The sequence below is a fragment of the Alligator sinensis genome, unplaced genomic scaffold (genome assembly GCF_000455745.1).
Source record: "Alligator sinensis unplaced genomic scaffold, ASM45574v1 scaffold19_1, whole genome shotgun sequence".
Taxonomy (NCBI): domain Eukaryota; kingdom Metazoa; phylum Chordata; order Crocodylia; family Alligatoridae; genus Alligator; species Alligator sinensis.
This window is the reverse complement of record NW_005841916.1, coordinates 980,186-1,000,109: the sequence shown is the minus strand read 5'-3', so window position 1 is coordinate 1,000,109 and position 19,924 is coordinate 980,186. Positions and strand designations below refer to the sequence as shown.

Below are 19,924 nucleotides of genomic sequence, written 5' to 3'. Positions count from 1 at the left end.
TAGCATAGTTCCCATGTGACCAGTGCTTCAAAAAGAGGCGAACCAGCATTTTGAACTCTGAACTCTCAGGAATTCTCTCAAACTAGGATATCTCTCTCAGTGGACAAAAAAACAAAAGTGTTGTGCTCCCTCCTCAGAGCTGAGACTTTCAGGGAAAAAAAGAGTAAATATAGTGCTATTTGGCTTACACTGAAAATGTAGCAATTGTGTGGGATTTTACAGTAACAGTTTAGCCCGTGTTTATGCGCACACATACACATGCAAGTGTGCATAAGTACACATATGAATATCTTTATTCATGGATAAGGGGCAAGATAAGCCATAGAAGTGCATACATACTGTCCCCCCAGTGCAGTTCATACTTGAGCTTTAAAACTCTACAGTCCCCTCTCTGTGAGACAGGAACTCAGCTGCTTTGTCCTAATCAGTCTATGGGGTTCTCTTCTCAGGTTGGCAACAAGGCTGTTGATTTAGTTCTTATGTGGATACCCGTCTCCTGTCAATTGGACTGAGATATCTAGTCACAATTTACCTTGGCCATTGAATTGACATCAGAATGACATGATGTCTGCTAGGGACTTGGCTACTGCTATTGATTTTATTTGGAAGGAGCTTGGATGCTGCAATGACAGGCATCAGTACAAGCCCTCCTTGATGGATCTGAGGTGTCACTACACACTTTGGACTGGATTTGAACTGACAATCAAGAGACGAAAGGCTCCATCTCCCACTTCTGAGCCCTGGAAGCATTTTAATAGCTTGACAGAAGGATAAAGACACCAGATTTTCAAGCTGATTATACCATGGAAACTGTCACCATAATACCAACACTATTACATATTCGAATGTAGATTAATTCTTATTTCAAAGATAAAATTTAAAAAGCCTGAAGGGTGTGTAGGGGAAATAGGATTAAGAAAGAAGCCATTAGTACAGGTGGAAGACGTTCTTCTCGTTGGATTTTTGAGGTTATTGGGTATTAAAGGGGTTTGTTTAGATCAGGAGCTGAACCCAAAGGAAGTTCACAGAACAAAGGGAACATAGCCCTGAGTGAACTTCGCACGCCACACATTTGCTAAAGACACTTCAGCCAAGCAGTACTGTACATTTCCATTGCTCTCTCTAGGAATGTCAAGTAACCTTCTCAGTCCCCATTTCACAGTTCAGCACTGGGATATGACATCCTCAAGAAAATGAAGCTGAAAAATTTTTAAACCCTTCTGCATGCCTTAAAATAAGCTGTTCCCAAGGTACTTTGTGAAGCAGTTGCACATGAACAGCTTCTCGTAACAAGCACTTCCCTGCACTCCTTACCCTAGAACAGCTTCCCTGCAAGCCGGGGGTTGCTCTAACCACATTTGCCGTCTGTACATCATATTCTAAGGAGTTTTCTTTCTCCTTCTCTATTAAGTTTCAGATTTTCTGGGGTCCCAGTTCAATTCAGGTGGGTCCCTCTGTAATTTCTGTAACTGTTTAGAATGGAAGGAGTTACATTTTTAGGATGTTCAGAGCTGTCCATATTAGAAGAACATATACTTCCAAGCTTATTCCTTTTTGACAATTCTTATCTCTCCCCCTGCCCCACATTTGTCCTTGATTTTAGAAACCTGGCCTCCCAGTGACACTTCTGAACTCTATTATTTTTTTTCTAGATGACATTTTACTTACCTGGTTTTGACAGCTCTTTTATGGTCTCTTCTTCCTTGCTGGGGCTCCTTTCTTACTTAACTTGGCCTTTTGGTTCTTCTTTTCAGCTGCTTGTATTTTGCTCTTTTAGTCTGTCTCTCTATCCCCCCCTCTTTCTCCACCCACTTTCTCTCCCTGTCTTCTCCCACTTTCTCTCTGCCTTTCCCCCCTCTTCTCCACCTACTCCCTTTCTGTGGCTCTCCCTCTCACTCTTTTTTTTTCTGTCTCCTCCCCACTCACCCCCCACTTTCTTTTTCTCTTAATGTCGTCCCCAGTGTCTCTCTCATGTCTAGTTACTCATCTTTCTCTCTTTTTAGATAATAATTCTGTTTGTTTTCTCCCTTCCTGGTCTCTACCTATATTTCCTCTTCCCCTTTGCAGGGGGGCGGCACCAATTGCTAGCCTCACTTTGCCCTTTCCAATTGCCAATAAGTGTGTTTCACACGCCATCTCCTTAAGACAACAAGCCATGTTTTGAGCCTTTCTCTAAATGCAAAATGCTTAGGCTAGCCCTTTGCTTATCCTAACCAGGGACTAGGGAATTTTCCACATGGGGCACAAACCAAAGAGAAACCTGGGTGGCGTTTTAAAAGGCCAACCAATCAAAGCAGAGTTTATGCCATACAGGAGTCTTTTATTTTGCCAAGAATCTCTTGTACAAAAAAAATGAAGTAAACATTCTAAATATAAATACATATGTGGCTCCAAATATTAAAATTAACCCCAAATGCAGCACATACTATGTGGAACAGAGGAACAGTCATAACAGATCAGATTCAGGGTCTATTTGCTCCTGAATCCTATCTCAGAGAGTGACCATTACCCGACGTTTCAGAGAAAGGTGGGAGAAACCCCCTTGTGGAAAAATATGCCTATATTTGGAGGTATCCAATGCTCTAAAGCATGAAGAACTGTGCCCTTTCTGAGAATGTTTAAGTCTTATCTCATGTCAGATGTTCTCATTATCAACATCCACATCAAATCCTATTTTTCATTCCTATGATGTTCTTGGCCTCAGTGATGAGAATGAGAGTTCAGATTGCAGTCTATTGGGCCCAAACCTGATGTCAGAAAGCAAATCCGATAGAAGTGTGATCTGAGACTGACAAAAGCAAACCCTCCTCTGGAGACCTTTTATACCATGCATTCTGTATGCTCTCCTGTTTTCCTGCACTCCAGTGATCCTGCTTGTAGCCATAGTTCATTCCCATCCAGAATAAACATTTGCTGCAAACCCTACATCAAGCGGCAAAGGGGCTCATGTAAACTGAGCACAGGGCCAAGAACAAAAGACTAATTTCTGCTCTGATACTGATGTGCTGCATCTCCTTGGTCAGCAAACCTATGGCTTATTTCTCTAGGAAAGATAGTGTGCAGTGAGCTATGGTGTGAGTTACTCCACACCAATTTCCCATGTGGACAGTGTTTAGTGGCACTAAGAGAACCTTTATGTATACCTCACTCCTCTTTGAAAGTGAAGCAACCTATATTTCACTTAAGTGTGCACTAAATGTGTCCACCTGGGGATTGGTACAGTATGGCTAATGACCTGTACTTTTACAGGTATTCCTAGGTATTTTGTGCCAACTTTGCTGGATAGACAAGCCCTTTGCTATTTTGCCCTTTATTTTCTTCTTTGCAGAAAAATCCTGTGTCATGTAATATTATAAAATATATAAAAGTTGCTTGAACCATTCTATGGGGCTTAATAAACAGTTACGTACCTGCTATGGAATTCTATTATACGAGTTAAAAAACATCAAAGAAAGAAAGTACAAAGAGCCATTCCCTATTAAATTATTTAGGGTTTTTTTGGAGTTATTTCCCTAGATCCTTATTTTCGTAGTCTTTTGCTTTTATCCTCATGAAATACCATAGGATTTTTTCATACTGGCCTATCTGTAAAAGCATGATAATAGTATGGCCTGACCTGAGAGACGGTTTTAGAATTGGTTAGTTAATGCTTGTAAAGTGATTTCCATTTGCTATTGAGGTGCAAAGTGCTGCTGTTATATGTGTGGTCTGCCTGAAATGTAATATACCCTCCTTGCCTCTGTTGGATCCTTGCTGTACAGTCAGATGTGATCCCCTTTTCCTTGGTTATTTCTTTACTTTTTCTTACTCTAAGGCTGTTCCCAGAGGATGCCCTCTTGTTCCTTTGGAGATTACCTGTAATCCTGGATAAGATCTGGTTCTCTTGAATGCACACTGAGGCTTTTTCTAATATACATACATATCATATATACTAAGGGACTGATCCTTTCCTATTCAGATTCCTCAGTTGCTTTGCTGTATCAGTTAGAATGAATTGGCCAGAGGGAAAACAACAATGGGTAGACTTGAAAGAAGTAGTATCAGGCTGGAGGGAAGTTATCACTGAAGTTGTTCGAAGGTCAGTTTTGGGGCTGCTCTTGCTTGATGCTTTTCATTAATGACTTTGTAAAAATGCCCATAATGTCTGTACCTGGCCACAATGTGGAGAGTGTGGTGATGAAATTTGCTGATGACATAAAGTAAGGAAGCATTGTCTCTGCAGAAGATTCCAGCTCACAACGACTGTGAGCTACACATGTAATACAGCAGTGAATGAGGCAAATGCAGTCCAAGGAGACAGTAGAGAGAGGGAATTTTTAATGCCTCTGTACAAGGCACTGGTGAAAACCTATCGCTAGCAGGATCTACAGTTCAGGTCCCCTTGCTCCAGGAAGATGAATTAAAAGTGGAACAGGTATGGAGAAGGTATGGATCACTACTACAGTGATCAAGAATATGAGGAGCCTGTTGTACAAGAGGAGACAAAGGATATGTGTAACTGAGTCAGAGGAGTGACTGCAGTGCTGTGCAGGGGCACCCAGGCTAGTTTTTAACTACGTAGCTTAGGTACCAGTAGCAGTTTAACCACAGTAACTAGGAATTCAGTGCAAGCTCATTTACTCTGCTTTTCAGGGATAAGAACGTACTAGGAGTACAGCAAGGGAATGCACACCACAGCAAAGTAACACCATTTAAGCTAAAGGACAATGTTGGCAATGAACAGATGAGTGTAAGCTGGTTATAAATACATTTAGACAAGAAATCAGGAGAAAGTTTCTAGGCATCTGAGTGAAGTTTGGATATAGCCTTCCAATAGGAGGTGCGGGGGCAGACACCCGAGTAGTTTTAAAATGGAGCTGAATGAATTTATGAAAGGGATTAAATGGCATGGTTGCCTGCCATAACAGGGGCTGAATCCCATGACCCAGGAGGTCCATTCCCACCTTGTTTCCTTAGTTCCTATCACTGCCCTATCCAAGCTGCCAAATCTCCTGCATAATGGCAGAGAGAAATTCTGAGTAGGTTATCAGCACAATGACCTTTTAGAACTGATCCATATTTATTCTGTACCATCAAATTAAAATAAAATGATCTAAGCAATAAAAAACTGGTACCCTTAGAAAATTCTTGCAAATGCACAGTTCCTGAGAACTTCTTAGGAACAGCTTCCTGAGACTCATGTATTTGAAGGGGCTTCTTCACATAAAGTAAATGTTCCTGGAGTGTTTTGCTCTACTAGGAAGGATGATTCATGCAGTGATAAATGCTCCCTTGATACACTGGTGGCTTTGAAAGGTTGTCCCAGAGGAAAGCATGTGATTCCTTAAGCTTACTGCAGTTTTCTGGGAAGTCAGGGGGGTTGTTATGCCAAGGGACTGTGTCCCCTCTCTTCAGCCTTGATGAACTAGGACATTACAGAGAAAATAATTCTACTAGTCAGGCTAGAATCCAGGCTATTACTGCCATCACCACCCCAGGAACCTGCTCCTCAATGTGACCAAAAGGCAGGAAACTATTGAAGAGGTGGCTAAACTCCTGCCAGTGCTACCTGAGCTATTAAACAGATGAAAATATTTGTCTAAAATTCCCCAATGTAGACATTGCTTAGATTCTGGACCTCTGAGGAAGGTAATTTTGTGGGGACATCTTCATCCCAGAAGTCTAATTTCCAGGGCTAGACTGGGCCCTTGGGTACAGGAACAGGGTGTTATGATAAATTCTTAGGAGTCAGGTGAGATGTTTTATACAGTACCATGTATTTCATTTGTAGAAAAATATGAAATGATTTAATTTTTACCCTAATCTCTGTCCATCCCAGAGTTTCAATTTAGCACAGGCTCATCAAAAAAGGTGAGACAGAAGAATGTCATTGAGTCATAGACTCTCTCCAATACCTGAAGAAGGGTGTTTGTGTCCAAAAGGTTGCAAAGAACACCTTTTCCAACTATTTAGTTGGTCTAATAAAAGATATCACATTTACGCAAAGAACCTTGTCTGCCATTGAATCATGGAATCATAGAAAGTTGGGGATGGAAGGGTCCTCAGGAGGTCATCTCGTCCAATCCCCTGCTCAAAGCAGGACCAGCCCCAACTAGATCATCCCAGCCAAGGCTTTGTCTAGCCGGGTCTTAAAGACCTCAAAAGATGGAGATTCTACCACCTCTCTGGGCAACCTGTTCCAGTGCTTTACTATCCTCCTAGAGAGAAAGCTTTTCCTAATATCTGACCTAAACTTCCCTTGCTGCAACTTGAAACCTTTGCTCCTTGTTCTATCATCTGCCGCTACTGAGAATAGTTTAGCCCCATCCTCTCTGAAACCATCCTCCAGGTAGTTGCAGGCTGCTATTAAATCCTCCCTCAGTCTTCTCTAGACTAAACCCAGTTCTTCTTAAAAGCCACAATTTCTCATTCAAATTCAGAAACTGTTTAATCAGTAGAAAATGAAGAGATAATTAATTCCTTTGATTCAGAAGAAGTGAACATCTCTGAAATACACAGTCAGCTTCCAGCCTGCTGTTAACTGTAACAGTCTGCTGCACAGTCTCATCTAATCTTACTCTTACTAGACCCACCTTTCACCTCCAGAACACCTCTCAGTACACAGGAGTCTAATCTGTTGAGGGAGGTGAGTACCAGCCCGATTTCATAAAGGGGGGACTCAGTCAGGGAGAGGTTAAATGATTAGCCCAGGGCCTCAGCAAGTGCTCTGCGAAGTCAAGAGCTGAACCCAGGAAGCCTCACTGCCTACCCCCTCCTCTAGCACCAGACAGCTTTTCCTTTCTTATACATCTATGAACTTGTGTTAAATCAGTGACCATCTCACACACATACATAATCTCCATTTTTTAATGTAAGAAGGAAATAAAGTATAAACCATTACCTCTTTCTGCTGGTTCTGGACAGGTAGAGAGAGAAGCACAGAGTAAGGTGGGTGGAGGTGACTGAAACTTAACTTTGGCCCAAACTCTAAAGCATGCTGGAACCCACCTCTCTGCTGATGCTGAGCACCCAGCAGGGATCCTTGTCTGAGGGAAGACCCTTTAAACAGGGTAGGCAGACCTCAGGTGGCTCCTGGCACTCAGCCTCTTGTAGTCTGACAGTAGCTGACTGGCTGGAGATTCCCTAAGCTTGAAGGCAAGAGGCTGGGGGATCCCAGCTCCTTTGCTGTGCCTGACATGCACTGGCAGCTGTCTGCCTACTATTCTTTTAAAGAGGCTTCATCGATTGGGATAAAAATGTGATCTTACGCAGGCTGCATTGTAAGCAGCAACTTGGCTCCAGTTCAACTCTTTCTCTGGCTCCCAGCTACTCTATTTTTAATGAAGGAATTTGAGGCTATCAGAAAGGAAGTCAAATTGTTTTAGGAAAACAATAGCAAAGCAACTAAACGTTTATTAGTTTCCTCCTGAGGGCCTGGGACCAACTTGTCAAACTTATTAAAATGATGGCAAGGCAATTTGTTTTAAAGGGCTAACTCCAAGACTCGCAACTTTATTCCCGTTTGTGCCTTTGTGAAACAAAGGGAGAAAGTCATAAAATAATGATTCAGGGGAACAGATTTCTAGTCTGGGAAAAGTGCATGTAGGATTTTAGAGTGGGCAACTCAGGGCACCTACTGTAGCAATGGCTGCGGTGGGATTTTCATTATAAAAAGAATGCCCATCCAAGGATTTTATAACTGTCCTAAAAAAAGTCTCTTTCTGGTGGAAATGTTATTTAGAAGCTCAGAAGGAAGATTTCTTTGGTCATTTTGAGCTATGCAAAAGATTAAAAAAATATACACCAGGCCAGTGACAGAGCCAGGAATTGAATCAAGGCCTCCTGATATGTGCTTTAGGGTTCTAGCCCCGGCCTATAAAAATATTCACATAACTTAGAGACAAATGCATCAATTTAATAGTGTTTTGAGTCCATTAAATCACTGGAGCAATGCTAGTGTACAACTGGTGTGGAAAGCCCAGGTACTGAACCTTCAGATGTAAGACATTCAGGCCGAGTAGGGCTGTCATTTACAAAGAAAAAAAAGAAAAGAATAAAGCAGTCAAGCGATAAGCACTTACAAACTCTGTTTAACACAGAGCTGTATCACTTGTTTCTATTGCTATCTGCTTCCCTGGGGTATTCTCCTGTTCCTACTGAACACAGTGATGAAACTTACCTTCCACTTCAACGATGCAGGATTGATCTCCTAAAAGCCGCTTTCTGAAGGGTGCCGACCACACACAGCATCAAAATTCTCACATGCCAAAATTCTCTGAGCAGCTCAACAATCACTTTTAAAACAAGACACAAAAGAGGCCACCACAAAAAGTCTCCTCCTCCTCTCCAGTTAGTGTGAAGGTATTAAAAGTAGAGATTTAAAATATCACTATTCTCTGAAGCCTAGGACAATATTCAATTCTGAATCAGTAATAGCTTCAAGATCTTGTCCTTTATCTTGTAATCCAGCAAGGTTAGAATCCCTCGCTATATTTTATAGCAGAGCTGGGATTACACGATCTCTGGAAGATCCTCAGACTGGGACAGTCTGATATACAAAAGATCGTCTCCTGTGCATATTTCTTAGAAATTTTAAAACTTGTGTCTTAACCATTTCTGTCACTCATAGCTTCACCTGGTGACTGAGACTCCAGTTCAGAACAATGTCCCTGATCAGCAAAACCTTTTGGGCATAAACTGAACTTTCAGCACAAGCTCTGTTTCCGTTGATTTTAGTGAAACTAATGCAAGTTTAAAGTTAAGCACCTCTTTAAGTGCTCTGCTGAATGTGACTGGAAGGCAGCCTGCTCTGTTGGCAGCATGTATGGCAGATATTAGCTATACAAAAACTGTTTCTAAAGGGTCTCTGTTCTAAAGTGTGCCCCAAGCAAAACACATGATGTGTGTTGATCTGAATGTTTTATTTGCACTTGTTTGGAATGGCCTATGTAGTGTATTCATGGCTTTGTGGCAAGTAATACTGTCATCCTAAGCTTATGACACTAGATCCTTTATATGAGCATCACACCAGCATGTAGTCTCTTAATAATCCCTTAGGCTCGAGGTCAGCCCAGACTTGGGCATGTGAGTAGCTTTATGTGATTCCTCTGACTTTGATGGGGCTACTCATGTGGATAAAATGACTAATGTGCGCAAATGGTGGCCCATTTGTAGGTCAGTTGTGATGCAGGCAGACGTCTTCAGAGAAGGCAGGGTGGATTTGCCTCTTACAGATGAACCAAAGCAGATATAGACAGATAAGAAGAGCCCACCGTGTAGGCCGAGAGACCATGGCTGGCTTCAGATGAGGTTACTTGGAAACTGCTGAGACAGCAGATGTTGTCAGATGATCAGATGTATTATGGCTCTTGGACCTGGAGAGCTGCCATCTGCAGGAGACTTCATGAGGCCACCTGCCTGCTCTCTGGTGAGGTACACAGATAGCCGCAGTGCTGCAGAGCCACCTACTTCCAAAGCAGGAGCTTCTGTAGGAGAATGGTGCCAGAAGTATGGCAATATTGCCAGTGCTGACAACTTCAGAAGGGAAGAGGTGAACAGTCCAGATGAGGACTGTGAAGAAGGAAGACATACAGGCCTTGGAGGTACATTGCCTCATCACAAAACATTTTCTTTGCTGTATGGAAAAAGGACCTGTGGCCTGCTTCTCAGTACCTGTGCTTGGGAGATGGAGAATGCTGAAGACTGTGCTGTCTGCAGACTGAGAGCCCTGAAGCCTTGCCTAGCAGGGAATGTCCAAGGAAAAAGAAGGTCTGAAGAAAAATATCCGCACTGCTAAATGTACTTGAATGGCTGCAGTACATTTAAATGCAGTTGTTCTGAATTACAGAGAGTTCCTCAGAAAGAGAGCCCATTGTTCAGAGCCTAACTGCTGTCTTCAGAGATTGGCTTGAGGCATTTTATGTCCCAGTGGGTAAAATTAGGAACTTGTTTAATTAATCGCACAAATTAATGAGCAATGAATCTTATTTTACACTATTTCTTTTCATGATTTTAGTGCTGATGACAGCTCTAGCGTTGAAAGTCATCTTCTCGCAACAGAACAATTTATAGTAAGGGAAAGGGTGATGCTACCTTGTCTTGTTCTGTGGGGTCAGTGTGTCATAACCTTGAATGTCTGCCTCCAGGAATAAGAGGGTGTTAACTCTGCACAACTGAATTTATCCTTGGCCTTGCAGACTTCTCTCTGACATGTGGAGGATTTTTCTTGGTAATAGGTCTGGGAACTGGACCCAGATTTCATTTTGTATGAGTCACTTGGGTTTTCAGATGAAGACTTTCAATTTCTGTTAACATGGAATGGGTTTAAGTACAGAGGTCTAGGTTTTTCTCTTCCATTACCTGATGTCTCTAGGGACACCAAGGCTGCTGACCAGCTGCTTAGTTTAATCTCATCTAAGTGAAAAACATAGTGACAATATGCTCTTGGGAATGGCAAAGCATGTGATTACAACACTGAATGGCATGAGGGCATCTCTGGCCAATAGCAAAATAGAATGTTGCAGTTTATTTTGGGAGGTCACACACCTTTTTGAATGTGTGCACACATGTGCATCTATATGCGCACATGCACATGCACACACATGCCCAGCATATGTGGTTGCAGCTCCTTTAGTAGGCAAGTTTCAGCAGCTTACTCCACATTTTCAATAGCTGTTGCAATAGCCTAACCTACCATTTCTGCATCTCTTGGATCATAGTCTGGTGTCTTCCAAAGGGATTTGGCACTTCAGAATCTGTAGAACTACCCTCTCAACCCTAGAGATGGTCCTTCCAGATCAGACTGAAAGCAGTGGGGCCATGTGAAGGAAGTCTGTACTCTTGCTGTTTGTACTGTACCTGCGTTGTGAATCATGAGAGGACATCAGCATCCATACCTGTCAGCCTAGCACCTCCTATTTGCCCTAACAGCCACCAAGAAAAAGGTTAAAGCTTTGAAGAGGTTTGTATCCAGTTCTGCTTTTTGAATGAACCCAGGTTTGGGTCTGTGCATATTTTGTGTGAAATACTTTACCTATCCTTACTTGTGTTCCTAGGCACAGTGTTTTTCACTAGAAAAAGGCATGTTGCTGTTCATTTTTGATGGCACCCCAATCCAGCATTGCAAATAAGAACTTGCAGTGTGCAAAGGAAACAGGTGTGGGAGCTAATCACATTCATGTATAAAGGGAAGGAAATGACTGCCATCGTTTCTCAGCAGCAACCACCTGAGGCAATGTAAATAGCCACATGGAGAAACTACAAAGGAAGTCAATTTAGTTCTCCTTGGGTAAGGTCACCCTCCTAAAAGAGGGGTAACGGGTTGGGAAATTCATTGAACAAATCAGCAATATATTGCCCACTGTATAACACAGGCACTTCCCAAGCTAGTCAATTGTTCATCATATTTTATTCATATTCTACCCAGTAGTCATTCATTTGTCATGATCTGTCTTATGGTTGAATCACAAGTGTTAAGAGTTCTACATAAATCCAGAACTTTATTCTCTCTGTTTCCTTTTTGCACTTTTGGTTGTTCTTTGCAAGGCACGATGGAGTGAAGATAAAGTGTAATCAAGTGATCTAGAACATCTCAGGATAAAACTTATACAAATCTTATAAGCAGTACCCACATGTTCACACCGTGAGTTGCTGTTTTTTTCATGTCTCTCATCTTACACCAGCTCATGACACCAAAACGGGCAGATAGTGGTTCAGATCCTTTCTAGGTTAAATTTCACATATGGACTCCTACAGAAATTTGGTGCTGACACCTGGGGAGTTATTGATATCAGTTAGAGAGGGGGCTGGAGGGGTTTTTTGAAGTTCTGAAGTTCAGAATTTGTTTTAAAAAAAAGTTTTGTGGCCAAGAACTTTTCTTTTTCATTTTAGTGAAAACTTTCCATTTCAGCTTCAAATACAGAATTAGCCTCCTTAAGAGGGGCCTGTGGAAAAGTGTAAATTTACTGGAAAAAACATAAAGCAACAAAATTGCCAAAAAAAGCCCGAAAGGAGATGTCAGCTAAATGGGACATCAGAAGTGGTAAGGATGGCCTTAAATTCTGGGAAAAACTCTTCCCAGGGCTTGATGGATGATTTGTGGCTCTGTCTGTGAGAAAGAGAGGGCACTAGCAGTACATGCTAATGTGATAGACTATTCTTGCATGTGATACCCATGTGGATGACACTAGGATTTCACATAATTAGCCTGGGCCATCATGAAGGAAAAACAATCAGCTGGTTCTTCTCAGATCAAAAGGAACTGGAGACTTGTTCTGGAACAAGGCACTCAGTATGTGTGAGTGCTGTCACCAAAGCAGGAATACCATGGGATGTGACTATGGAAAGAACAATGAAGAATATGAATAGAAATGGTTCAAAGCCGGGCAAAATTGTCCCAGATTGCTGAGTTTATGTAAAAATGTGAACTCTGTCCATTATCACAGGTCAAAGATTTCGTTTCCTATTGCATGGGTGGTAACGGTTTAACAGAGCAGAAGAGAAAGCAACTTTGCAATGTGCTGTGTGACATGTTATAGCATCATTAAGTAAAATCTGGTAAAGGTTTCATAAATAACCTCATATTCATGATTCAGCATTTCTAGCATCAATAATTTTATGGTGGTAGTCAGTGAGGTCTGCATTTTAGAGGGAGGATAGATGGCTGCAGGCTGGGGCTTTCTGGGAAAAAAATTTTAAGGGTCCTGAAGTCTGTGGAAAGGGAAGTACTGAGATAATTTCTGGGGTCAGAAATTGGTATTTCCTGCAATTCCAAGACTTTTGGAAACCATGTTGAGATGTGGCTCAGAGGGTAGTTGTTATGGCTACTATTGCTGTAACTCAAAGGATGAAAGATGGGGCCTTCACCAGGATCTCCAGGGGCATCTTTACACGTGTTCCAGGGCTGAGGGTGGACTTTAATTAGAGTGGCTCCAAGAGCTGCTTTAGTTAAAGCGCCCGCAATGTCTCATGTATTCAGCATTCTGTGCTTCAGAGTGGTGGCAGGGGTGCTTTAACTAAAGCTCATTTGAGAAGCTTTAGTTAAAGTGCTCTTGCTGCCATTTTGAAGTGTGGGAACACTGAATACATGACATGCAGAGGCTTCTGGAGTGCACTAATTAGTACTAAGGGAGCTGACATCATAATTAAGACTCCCAGACTGGTGCAGATACTCTATAGGAACCAGATTTAGTGTGGTGTATATAGTAGTTGTAAAGGAAGAACATTTTTTGTATCCCAAGTAGAGTGGATATTTGTCAGGAAGATTTTTCTGGGCCTATTGTCATTAACTTGCATGCTGTAGGATCAAGCTGCCTTTGACCAAAAGTTCAAATAACTATTTATTTGGTTTTTTAGTTTCTGAAAACTGGAGAACCACATGTAGCTGAATCCTGACTGGGATTAAAAGAAGGCTCAGAGAGAAATCCTTGGATGAAATGAATGTAAAGCATGATAGGTCTCAGAAAAGGTTGGCTCATTCATTGTCTCTGTCTCATGTTTTACAAAGCCTTGCACAGAAAAGTGTGATGCATGATTATGGAGAACATTTTTAGATCCTGGAGAAATATTTTGGGTATGCTCAAAATATATCCTATGGTTGTGAGGCTGCATTCTGATAATACATTCTGGGTTTCCTAAAGTGAATTTGTGCACTCAATTTTTTCTGGTCGCTTACTATGGGATTTTTTTCTGTTCACTTTTTTAAAGTTAGAAAAGAACAAAGGACCTCAATATACAACTGAGGGGAAGTTTATGGGAATCTAATGGAAGTGGAGAAAAAGCAGTTGTATAAACATCATAACTAGCCACATGAATCTACTCCCCAAGAGCAACCAGAGAGATTTTTGTTGCTCAAAATTCTTGCTGTTTTAATGTGGCAGCTTTGCCTTCTAGTAGATGAAATTACACCCATGCAAGTCTGTGAGACTCTCTTATACTAGTGGGTGGCCACTGATAAAGTGGACAGAAGTTTTATTTCTATTGTGAGCAAATGGTGATTCTCTTCTAGCTCATTTGTCTGAGGTCTGTGTTTTAGTGAGAAGGCCATATGTTCTAGCCCCTAAGCTGCACATGGGCAGCTTACCTGGTGGCAATAATGTCTAAATGGATGTGACCAGGAAAGGAAGCATGCATCTCCAGAGTCCAGAGGAGAGCCACACGCATGATCAGAGGGCATGAAAACAGGCCTTATGAAGAAAGGCTGAGAGCCATGGGACTCTTCAGCCTGGAAAAGCGCAGGCTCAGGAGTGACCTGGTGGTAGCCTATAAGTATATAAGGGGCAAGCATCAGGATCTGGGGGAACATCTGTTCACCAGAGCGCCCCAAGGGATGACAAGGTCCAATGGTCACAAACTCCTCCAAGACCGTTTTAGGCTGGACATAAGGACAAACTTCTTTACTGTCCAAGCCCTCAGGGCCTGGAATAGACTCCCTACAGAAGTGGTGCATGCACCTACTCAGGACTCTTTTAAGAAACATTTGGACGCCTATCTTGCTGGGATCCTTTGACTCTAGCTGACTTCCTGCCTCTGGGACAGGGGGCTGGACTCGATGATCTTCCGAGGTCCCTTCCAGCCCTAATGTCTATGAAATCTATGAAAACAAATCTCTAGACTGCAGGTGTTGCAGCTTGTGTAGAGATACCTGAGTTAGCTTTAAACTAGATAGCTTGGGGACTACTAGTGTAACCATAACACCATGGAGCTTAACATGGGCTGAGATGCTCAGTAAGTACTTGAGTGTTCAGTCTATGCTGATGCTCTTTTGCCACTGCTAGCAGTATCTGAGCTGCATAGTTGAAGGCAAGCTCAGATGTTTTTACAGAAGCAGTCACAGCAGCAGTTGTGGTGCAGAGATATCCATATTTAGCTGTTCCTTCTGAAGAGAAGTTCAGACATTATTAGCATACAGCAACTTTTCAGTTCTGGGCTGTTTTCTGGAAGATCATTAACCAAGTTTGCCTGACTGGTTGGAAGATGAAAACACAGCTCGTTTGGGGATGTTAGACAGCTGATGAACTAAATTGTGTAAAGTATGTAGGAGGTGTTTGTTCGGCATCAGATGCACATGCCATTCCCACAATGAGGATGTCTGCTCCAATGACTCTCTCTCCTTATCAGCCCCATCGTTTTCTGTTCCCATGTGTACAGAGACCCTTACACTTGACATGGTGATGAAAGCACTTTTTAACACCAAAGCTGCTGTATTCCCACGCCTGGTGTTGTCATGAAGCAGGCCAGTGTTAAACAATAGTTGAGCAATAAAGAATAGCCTCTCTAATCAATATCCTGCCTAGACGCTGAGTCAGGTAGCACCTTGGGCCTCTTTAAGGCTCCTGCATTGTTGCCTGTTTTTCATTTGATTGATGTTAATTTTTATCTTTAAGGCAAGAAAACACACAGGAACTAGTCTCTTTGCCTGTCCCCTCCCCCTATCACATTTTGGCTGTCTGTATCTCTGCTTCTAGTGTCTCCCAGTGAAGGAAAGCTGTGGTTTATTAGCCAGGGCTTTAAACTCATTATGATTTACCACAGTCCGGACAAACTGGGACTGGTTTGAGAGGTATTCATCAGACCACATGAACCTACCAGACTTTGCTCTTTCTTATGAACTCTTATGAGATCCTTGCCTTTTGTATCATTCCTGGACCATTCTGGCTACAACATCACTCTAACACTTTCTTATGACTTCATGGAGAGAAAAACCTAGTCTTCCACCCTCCTGTTTCCATGTGGGCTGATATAAAAGTGATCGGTCCTAAAATGGTCAGAGGGAAAGGCAGGAATGTGGATATAAAATTGTGGCAAATTTGTCCATGGAAGAATGTTTCCAGGAGACCTGGAGCCCCAGGAGGGCACTAGGACAACTTGGTTCCCAACAGACTTTTGGAGAACTGACAAAATTAATACTCAATTTAAGCAAACTAAGCAAGATACTTTGGCTTGGTTTCTTGAATCTGGCTTAGCTGCACTCAGTGCTATAGCCAAAGGGGGAGTCTGCCAGCTTTACCCCATCTTTAAAGCTCCTCAACCCTGAGGACTGGCCAGGGTCTAATTTAGTCCTTGGTGGCACATTTACACGTGCAATTACTGCACCTGAGTAAACTCTGGAGCTTTATACAAAAGCCTGCAAAAAGGAGTTGAAAGCATCCACAGCAGGCTACCTGCTTCAGTGGAAGGAGCTTCAGGCATTTGGCTAATCCATGGCTCCTTTGCTTTGCTGAAAATTAATGGTGTATGTACACATGTGTTTTAATGCGCATTAACCTATTTTAATGCACATTAAAGTATCACTTAAAAACTGTGTACTTTTGCTAAAGCACATAAAAATAGGATGATGTGCATTAAGTATCACTTAAAAACTGTGTGCATTTTTACACATGCATGCGTTGCAGCATTGGGTGCTTTGAAAATTGCCCGGTGCTGTGACTCATGCAGTTGTATAAGCGGAAAAATGCATGTCAGCACTGAGAAAATGGCTGCAGTGCACTTTTGAACTAAAACAGCTCAGAGGTGCTTTAGTTCAAAAGTACACCGCTGCCATTTTCTGCACCCTGAAGTGCATTTCACCATTTATACAACTACATACGGCACAGTGCAGTTCACCTCAGCTCGCATGCAGAGCAGACTTACTTAATCACATCTGCTCTGAAGCAATGGATCTCTGGTATGTTGCTGCAAAAAAAAGGATATTAATAAATGCCCCGTACTCTTTAGTTAATATGCATTAATGTAGACTAATGTGCATTTTCCTAGTACACAATGGAGGTACATCACAGTGGAGGTATTAGTGCTTGCTTTCCTAGTGCATCACAATGGAGGTACTAGATATAATGCACATTAAATAAAGCACATTAATGCATGTGTAGATGCACCTTTCAAGTCCATGCATAGGGAAATTCTGGCCCTGTGAAGGCAGAAACCCTTGGAACTGAGAATCGGAACGCGTTTTATGGCCTGAGCTTGGGTGTGTAGATGCAAGATAAAAACTGACCTAATCTTCACCCCAACCTGAATTTGAACTTTCTGAGATTTGATATAAATTAGATTCACTGCTTGTACTCATTTTGGGGGAAAATATTCCAGGCTTATGTTCTTTCTGGTCCTGTTTAGGGCTGGGAGCAGATAACCTCAGAGAGGCTACATTTGAGATGTGTCTGTTTCAGACAAAACCAGGAAACAGTAGTAAAGCAGCCTGTTCCCAGGCTGGTTCCCAGAACAAAAAGCTAGAGTGAATTCAGAGGAATGTTTGGGATTCTGGGTGCGTGTCCAAATCCAGCCAAAGCTCCAAACTCTCTTGAGGGTCACACAGACCTATCACAGAGAGACTTGAGAAGCTGACACCTGGAAAGGGGAGCGCTTGGGCTAAAACCTAGGGTGTAGGTGCTCAGCTACTGTGTTGCTAGGCAGAATACAAAAATAGCTACAGGATTGGCAAACTGGGGAAGCTCAGAGACCTATGGTTCCCAATTTTAACAAGTAATAGAGCTGATTTGCTAGACTAATTACTTGGCTAGGTCAACCAGTGATGACCTGACCTTGCTTTCCTTTGGAGCCGCATAGCCCCTCCCTATGTTCACCTGCAACTTCCTGTGAGGCCTTTGTGATGTGTTTGCTTATGCACCCTCTTCTCATTCAGTTATACATTCTGGTCACATCTACACAGGATGCTAACTGCACAGTAGCCTCATAATACTGTGCAATAGTGCATCACAGCAGAAACAGTGCTAACATGCTACTGTGTAGTATTATTTGGCTACTGCACAGTAGTGTCATTAAAACGGCATGCACTGGTGCTACTGCAGAGCAATGCCCATTACTGTGCATTAATTTAGTACTTGATTATACAAGTACTAAATTTAATGCACAGTAACTATGGTGCATTACTGAATGTGTAGACGTGCCCTCTGTATACCACCACAGCCAACCTTGTGGCACTTTACTCCCTAGGGATACTCAGAAAGAGGGTCATAGTGAGGACCCTCAGGGTAGGGATGATGTCTAGTTAGTATTGCAGAGGCAAAAGCATGGCATAGTAGAAGCTTGCCTCTGCACGTGGCCCACTGCTGCTGGCCGTGTTTTGAACACCATCCTGCAGGAGTAGCTGGGGAAGCATAAAAACCTTCTACCAAACAAATTCCCTATTCATGATCCTCTTCCCTCCCCGGTCCAAGCTCTGTGATTAGCTAGTTCTAACATCAAAGGTGGGAAGAAATTAGCATGGCAAATGCCTGTTGCAGGGAACATAAATGATAATTACTGGCAATGTAAAGCTGTAAGTGAAGCTTTGTGGGTTGGCTGGGTTGGTTGTTTGGTCAGTGACTGGTCTCTGTTCCCTTAGCTCATGCTTGTCAAATGTATTTGGGTGGAGAGAGAGAGAGAAACAGGGAGAGGTTCATATAGGCACCTGTGAAAGGACAAAGGGGAGGTGGCTTGCAAATCCTTTATTTGCAGCCTGCTGAAGTCCTGCTCAGGAGGACACTAGGTGCATGCCAGGATCACAACTGTAAAGGCTGTTGCAATGGCCTCTGAGCCAGAGAGAGGGTGAAGAATAGACAGGTGCAGTCTCACCAATCAGCCTTCTGCCTCTGATCCACCCATCTGCCATCTTCTGTGCCATGTTTAGCAGTCCCTCCCTGTCCTGAAGGCTGCCCCCTGCCGGCTTTTGGCATGATGATATCTTTTTCATTTAAGGCTCCAGGAAAAATGGATGAAGTTGGCAGTGGGCAAATGGGCAGGGATATGATCTGCATTTAGGACTAGTGCCTTTGCTAGGTTTGGGAGAAAACAAATATGCATAAAAATTGTAGGCATTTCAGATCGTGCTCAGATAGCACCTGCACAACTTAAAGTAGCCTGGTATCTTTTATAACATTATTGCACATGCTCCCTTCATAGTCTGACTAGGGGATTTGGGGAAGGACACAGGCTGATGCTGCTCTTGGGTATTCCTAGAATAAAGTTGCATTATAGACATTGCAAACTGTTGGTCTGTCTGTATGTCTCACTCTCTCTCATACACATACACAGAACGCAATCCACATGGGGCTCTCAATGGGGTTTCCATCAGGGTAGAAAGTGGGAAGCCTCTTCCCAGGCTGAGCTAAGAGTAAGGGCTGTGCTAAGCTGTTCTCTGTACCTAGGTGGAAAAAAATGATCGTTGAGCTTCCAAGGTGCAGTTTTACTAAAGCAGGGTAACAAATCTGTGGTCACATAGGACTTTGCTGCTGCCACCATATAGCACACAGGCCATATGAGCTGTTTGCTGACAGCAAGGATAGAGAGAGCCCGGATCAACCTGTTTCAAAAGCACAGAAATAATATTGGAATAAGAGGAGTCTACGTTACCTGATGGAGCCTTTGAGATGCAGTGTCAATCCAGCAGGGGATGATGGTGAGACCCATGCAATTCTGGTAAGTTAATTACAAGAACTGTTATCAGGCTTCTCTGAACACTAGCTGGACATGGATGTGGATAGGCTGGGAAGGATCTTAAATACGAGTGCAGTCCTAGAATCACAGGGGTGAAGGAAGTACCCCAGAAGTGAGTCAATTGGTACTAATCTTTGTGAGTGGAATGAGAAGCATCCTATCTGAGGGGACACTCAGCTTCACACAGCTCCAGGTTCAGGTCAGCTGGGACAGCTGTCACTGAGGCACCCAGTCGGTCATTCAGATGGCAGTTTTTAGGAGGAAAAACAAAGGCAATGATGATCCTGTTTTGTCTGAGAAATTAAAAGTCTCCTTTCTACTTACCATGGAATGTGACCCCGCCAGGATCTCATCCCTCGGAGGCCTAGAGCAGAGGTTGTTGCTGTTGCTGCTGCTGTAGTCCTATTGGAAATGAGCTGGCAAGAGCTGGGTTGCATACAGAAGGGTGAGCAGCAGCTGGCAAGAGCAGCACTGGACTGCACAGCATCAGGACACACATGACTGGTGGGGACGCGTG

The 19,924-nt window shown here is 42.8% G+C and overlaps 2 protein-coding genes across 5 annotated transcripts in view; both read right to left on the bottom strand.

The window, feature by feature from the left end:
• ACP6 (acid phosphatase 6, lysophosphatidic) overlaps window positions 1-19,750 on the bottom strand; it is an 82,222-nt gene extending 62,472 nt beyond the window's left edge. Inside the window, exon 1 of the mRNA XM_025198197.1 lies at window positions 19,732-19,750. Coding sequence (XP_025053982.1) covers window positions 19,732-19,734 — 3 coding nt within the window. The 5' untranslated portion in view covers window positions 19,735-19,750. The remainder of the gene's footprint in view (window positions 1-19,731) is intronic.
• GJA5 (gap junction protein alpha 5) overlaps window positions 1-19,873 on the bottom strand; it is a 38,563-nt gene extending 18,690 nt beyond the window's left edge. Inside the window, exons 1-3 of one of the 4 annotated variants that reach the window (XM_025198194.1) lie at window positions 19,732-19,808; window positions 19,324-19,386; window positions 1,315-1,469 (exon numbers count right to left, since the gene is read on the bottom strand). Coding sequence is in view for 1 of the 4 variants with exons in the window: in XM_025198190.1 (XP_025053975.1) it covers window positions 19,324-19,386; window positions 19,732-19,734 (66 nt within the window). In the remaining 3 variants the exon portion in view is untranslated. Of the gene's footprint in view, window positions 1-1,314; window positions 1,470-6,880; window positions 12,970-18,546; window positions 18,747-19,323; window positions 19,387-19,731 lie in introns of those variants that run through there. The other 3 variants (XM_025198191.1, XM_025198190.1, XM_014517584.2) reach the window with 3 other exon arrangements.
• Window positions 19,874-19,924: the final 51 nt, after the last annotated feature.